General features: G+C 33.6%; 1 protein-coding gene across 1 annotated transcript in view; it reads right to left on the bottom strand.

Moving 5' to 3' along the window:
- The window catches only part of DNAH5 (dynein, axonemal, heavy chain 5), a gene marked incomplete at its 5' end in the record, with an annotated part of 114425 nt that overhangs the window by 38912 nt on the left and 69205 nt on the right, over positions 1-6308 (bottom strand). Inside the window, 4 exons of the mRNA XM_008949754.1 lie at positions 617-829; positions 1876-2043; positions 3307-3483; positions 5197-5300. Coding sequence (XP_008948002.1) covers positions 617-829; positions 1876-2043; positions 3307-3483; positions 5197-5300 — 662 coding nt within the window. The remainder of the gene's footprint in view (positions 1-616; positions 830-1875; positions 2044-3306; positions 3484-5196; positions 5301-6308) is intronic.

A 6308-nucleotide genomic window follows, 5' to 3' on the forward strand; every position in this document is an offset into this window, starting at 1 on the left:
GATTAAACACTTGTTTTAGAATCCAAAAATCAACAGTGCCTTTGAGTTTCTATATCATCTCCTTCTGATAAAACTTTTCATTTAAATGTTCACAAACATCAAAAAGAACACCCACACTACAGTCAAAATTACTCTTAAAAATGTTTTACTCAGTTTGATTCCCAGTATTGCAATGTAACTCCTTTATTGATGTGAGCTCTGAAACTCTTCAGAACACCAATATTTGGGCAAGGTATCAGTCTTTGGCTTCCTCTAAATTATCCTGTGAACGCAAAGAAGGTAAAATAGCTGCCAATGTCTGTTTGCAGGACTCTTTAGAGAAGGTGTGAAGAACCTGGTACAACTTTTTGAAGATAATTATAAAGTAGTTATAACACAATAAAAACAAAGACTTTTCACTGTATACAGTAAACCCAAGCACATAGATTTAATCTAGGCTAATTTTTTGTTCTGTGTTCTGCCTAGAATCAAGAATTTTTTTTTTTCAGCTCTTATCAATCCTTAGCCACCAAAGCAGTTAAGTCTGAATAGTTATTTGAACATATTTTTAAAATTCTAATGCTATCAAAGTAAATGAAGTCACATGGAAAGCAAATGCAAAGGGATGATGTATTACCTTAAGAGGTAAAACTTCTCTGTTAACAGCATAAAATATTGCCATGGCTTGTGTCCAGGAGAGGAGTCCTGCCACGTTACCACACACCTTTTTACCATGCTCCAGTGTATAGTCTTCCATATTAAAGTAAGGCTGGAGTAATTCTACTGTCTCTTCATTTATTGAATCCTTAGGAAACTGCTGTAGACTCTGCAAGAATGGACCACTCATAAGCTGCAAAAGACCAATACAAGATATTTATAAACTGCTTATATATCATTTTACATTGAAAAGCTTGTTAAGTAAGCATGTTAAAAATGTTTCTAAAATTTTGTAAAAAGATGTGATTTATATAGTTAATATAAGTGTGCTATTTGGTTGTAACTCTTCATCTGCATGCCTTCAATTATTTTAAAGTTTCAAGCAGTTACACACCAGTAACTAGGTGTGAAAGTCACTGATGTACTTTCCATCTTCCACATTCCTGTGTTGCCATTCAAAAAGCATTTAAGAAACAGCATTTTATTAAAAACCAACAAAAACCCAACAAAACTGAACCAAGATAAAGCCTCAGAGACACATTTTTAACTTACTTAAGAAACTTCATATCCAAAATATGTTGGGTTTTTTGTTTGTTATTTTTTGTGTTGGTTTTTTGTTTGGTTGGGTTTTTTTTTCCATTTGCGTGACAAAAAAAATGAGGTAACAATATTGGTAAATTAATACAGTAATAGAGTTAGAACAGAATTTCAAGAATGGTAGAAAGTGGCATGGAAACAAAAGAGTGTCCTGAGAAAAGATCAAGGAAGAAGATACCTGTCTGACGAAGGAATTTGGGACAGGAATATTGACATACAGAACAGGAAATGCTACTATCTCTTAGTCAATCAAATAGTCTTTCAAACAGACAAGGAGACTAGGAGGATCAGAAAACACTGCTTAAATGTGAACGTACAAGTTCTGAAAAAGAAAGAGGGGCTTTCCAGCCCTTATCTCATGTATGGTTAGCATGTTCATCATGATTTATATATTTTTCATCAAGTCATATATGCTAGGAACACTATAATTCAAATCTAAACCCCCTACTTTTAAAGTCTCTAAGCAATTCACCTACTACTTGCTAGCAAATAAATGTCATTTATGTACTATGGCTGTCTTAAAACCATATGTTTGTCTTCTTAGAAAATTCTGTCCTGTTTTGAGTAAACAGTATCATAAATTCTCTGATACGCAAGTTGCTATTTTGACTGTTTAAGAAAGACTCTGAAAACTGTATTTACTTTTAATGATTCTCCCCATGATGGCTTGCAGCACGGCCTTTCTGGATCCATGGTAACTGGATCTAGTGGCTTTTGGAATAGTAACAGACAGCAGTCCATGATCCTCATAATTAGGTGAGGAGGTTTTGCAAGTTTTCTAACAGTAGCGATATCCACTGGTTTGATGGTCTGTTTGAAGAAAACCAACAGAATCCTGCATCAATACCGTTATTCTTTTTCTCATTCAGTATCTTGATTTTAGTATTTGTCACTTTTCTCTGAGGCAAGTTGCTACGAAGTACATACAAAAAAGTGAGTAACTAGGCTTACTTTAATAAATTTCATAGTTTCATAAAATTGTAATAATTTAAATTAATATATATTAGATGGGAAAATTTTCCCTGAATACTGAAAGACATCAGACAAAAATCAATTTTAAATACACGAAAGAGTGACATTAACTTAATTTTTAGGTTTAAGTGACTGAAGAAATGTATATTGTAAAATTCCATAAAACTTACTTAAAACCATTTTTCTTAGATGGACTTGGTAATAAGGTAATTAGGAACAAGACACTGCTTTTTTACATAATTTTCTAGTAGCATTACAGGCTTTGCTTAGTTCAATAATCAATTAAAAAAAAATTCAGACTTCAAAACTAACATATTAATTTGTATCTACAAAATATATGCATATTACTACTTCTCTAGAAGGAATAGCTACAGACACATTATAGAAATGACAGGATAATGTGTGAGTCCACACATTTTATAAGTGAATTTTGGAAGTTTCATTTATCTCATTATCTAAATGTCAGTGTAAGAACAAACATTGCTCCTTTTCTGGCTTTTTCCACTCAATATTTTTTTCCCCACAAACTCTGAAAATTGAAACAGAAGGTCTTAAAATTATAATACATAATTGGTTTCTGATTCCATAGTTCTTTACTTTTTAATTGTTTGGAGCAGAATAACAAAATTACATAGTACAGCAATGCCTCCAAATTTCTTAAACGTCACCCTAAATGTCCTTTGTTTCATGTTTATCTCCAAATTAAATGTTTCTTTGGTAATAGAAGAAACAGCCTTTTACTAGCCTTAAAAGAAAGAACTAGTGAAGTATGAAGAAAAAAATATTCTTTTAGCATAAGAAATATTCTCTTGAATTCAGACTAACAGATATTCTAAAGGCATCTGAAATTTTGAAAAGATTTACACCTTCATAATGATCAAGTATTAGAGTGGAAGCAGAACAATACTGGAAACTAATCTCTATGTGTTTAAGGCAAAACGTGAGCTCCATAAATATTCATCTGAGACATGACCACTAACTGTGAAGAACTGGTGACAGCAGTCAAAAGCAAGGGACAACTGCATGCTGGCAGCTCTAGCCTTCCTTTCATAGGGAACTCAAATAGTGCTAAAATTATAAAAACATAAGAATTTTATTCACATTCAGTGCAGCTTCTGCTGCTTCTAATGCTGGTTTAGCTGCCTCCAATTTACTCTCTGCTTTATTTTTTTCGATATCAATTTCATCAACGATTTTTTGTGCTTTATCCTTGACATCTTGGACTTCATTTTTTATTTTAGCTGCAGCTTCAGCACTTTCTGTGACTTCTGCTAGTACCTGGAATTGATAACAAACACATGAAATATATAAATCAAAATGGTGGAACAAGTAATTAAATCATGAGACACAAGAGAAAATGTGTAAAGGCTATTACACAGAACAATATAAATCTAACCCTAACTATACATGGTATTGTATAACTATGGAAATAAAAATTAATACAATTTACAGGATCCCCTCAAAGAAATAACATATGAGTCTCTCAGCATGAGCTGAATAGTAAAAACTGAGTTCTTTTTATAACAGATACAAGATCTTTCAGTGGCTTTTAAAGCCAATTTTTTTATCCTACGATGGATTTTTATCCTAATTGAACATATGCTTTTTCAATAAAATAAGTGTTTTGTTTTTTTCACTATAATTCTGTAGATAAAAATAAAAATAGTATGGCTAATAAAAACTAACAGAAGATGGCAAGCCATCTGCACCAATGGTCAGTCTTTCTCTTAATTCTTTAGTCTAAAAAGTCTCACTTTTAATTAGTCTATTCAAAGAACAGCACCATGTGAATTCACAAAATGAAGTTATTAATTTGTGTCTAGTTCTTTAGTACCTGTATTTTTAATTCTTTTGTGCATGTGTGACATACACTTGGTGTCAAAATGGTTTCTGACCAGTATCAGCTATAGGGCCAATGCTGACACTCGGTATGCAATTACAAGAATGTAAATAATGCTTTCAAATTCCTGTGAGAAAAAAATGACAACTAAAATCTCCAAATCCCTCATTTTTTTAATGTGAAATCCAACTCTGATTTCTATAGGGCTGAGTACTAAGGGCAAGAAGAAATACATAGAATATGAACACTATCACATGTAGTTTAAATAAATATCTGTTCTTTTATTATTTGTCCATAGATCTTCTGGTGCTGATGACTCATAAGTAGTGCTGTACTGAAAAAGTTGACAGCTGAGAGGTTATATGAGTGAGTGCCAGAGAGCCATCTCAAAAGTATATAAAATATAAATATTAAAATTAATTTTACCAGCATTTGTCATATTCCTGAAGTGTTAGAAATATAATTTCATTCCTTTCTGTCATAATTTTCTCACTTACAAGATTAAAGGCCTTGAAGAATGCAGGCAGTCCCTTGGCCATCACTGACCAAAAGTTTGCTCTCCAGTGCATCTTAAATATGCACCATCATAGCACTATGTTACCTTTTAGAAAACAGAATGCCTATACTAATATCTCCCCTAACATATCTTTTCAGAGAGCCATCTTGGAAACTAGATTTCTACCAGATCACCAATCTCATGAACACATGAAGACCTTGTTAAATTAAAAGACAAAACATGAAACTGAACTGTCATGAACTTTTTTTCCTAAGTATTTTTGAAATAGTAAAGCCTCATTATTATCTGTTAATTTCTTATCTGCAAATAAGTGCACATACAACTCCAAATTTAACAAACATCAATCAAGCATACAAAAAACCTTGAATCAAAAAAACTAAATCCGATTAGGAGTAGATAAGGAGAGCAAGAAAGGCACTCAGCCTCTGCTGCAGTCCCAAAGTGAAAACTGGTCCTGAAAGAACCAAATTGCTGAGGAAATGTGCTAGGCAGAGAGGAGTGAAACCTCGGTTTAGAATATGATGCACATTTTTGGCTTGTAAAAATGATGAGAAAATTCTGCAACAGCGCTTCACCCCACTGTATATCCTGGTGCTATCCACTGTCTTTTGCTATTCAACACTCAAGTACTTACTTTATCTGCCTTAATAGATGCCACAGCCAGTTCCTTCTCCTTAACAGCCAACTCCTGAGACAGTTTAGCAACAGATTCACTGGCCTCCATCAGCTTAGACAGACCTATTAATTAAAAGATAAAAATCAGAAAACTGAAAACTACTTTTCTCCTAGTTAGATAATACACTCTAGCACTAGATCCCAAATGCCTTATACCTTGTGTTCTCATTTAAATTTGTGTAAAAGAGAGAAAGATGGTGTATGCAGTCATGCTATCATAACAGTGCCTGCTATTCTCATTTCATGGCTATAAGTGCACAAGGTGCAAAATTATTATAAACAAGCTTGGTTTTTATAAAGAGAAATCCATACTTAGCTTTAGTTTGTTATAGCTCTAAACAGTACCTAAAACTGTACAGCTGGAACATTACCTGCAATAAAATATATCCGTATGCTCATTATATAGACTTCTTAAAACACAACAAAACAAATGAAACAAAACAAAAAAAGAGGGGGCATGTCAAGGATATGTTGTGCCATAAAGTCACAGGACATTCAGAAAATCAGACTGATAATGCATTTGTATCATAGCATGAGGAAATGACACAAACATTAGAATCTGTAAATGCCTTCTAAATAGGGAGTTCTTTCTAGAAAGAAGTGGTAGTCACCAAAAGCAGACTCAAAGGTCACAGCAAGATTATGACATCCAGCTCCTGCATACTGAGCTAATTCTCACTTGTCCCTGGTGACAGAGAGTGCAGAAAAGCACATATGAGCATCTGCACCCACCTGGCTTAGAGCCAGTTCCATCATAGCTCTTAGATATGCTGAAGCAACCATCCATAGAAGCTCTTCCGCCTTATACTAATAATTGCCCAGAAAGAGATGATTTTGCTCCACATGTTACTATTACATATTCAGCCTTTCCCAAGCATTCATGGTCTTTCCTATGAATTCATGTGTGGGGTTTTTTTTTATCTTCTCTCTTGCTCATACATTTGAACACGGTTTTTGATTATTCCTGATACTGCATGTTGCAGCCTCTCTAGCCTCTTTTCTCTTCTTCATCTCAGAATATCAAAATCTTACAACATGCTTGGATACATTCTCTGTATCTCCTTCTTTCCC

This window comes from Merops nubicus, unplaced genomic scaffold (assembly GCF_000691845.1).
Source record: "Merops nubicus isolate BGI_N331 unplaced genomic scaffold, ASM69184v1 scaffold531, whole genome shotgun sequence".
Lineage (NCBI taxonomy): Eukaryota > Metazoa > Chordata > Aves > Coraciiformes > Meropidae > Merops > Merops nubicus.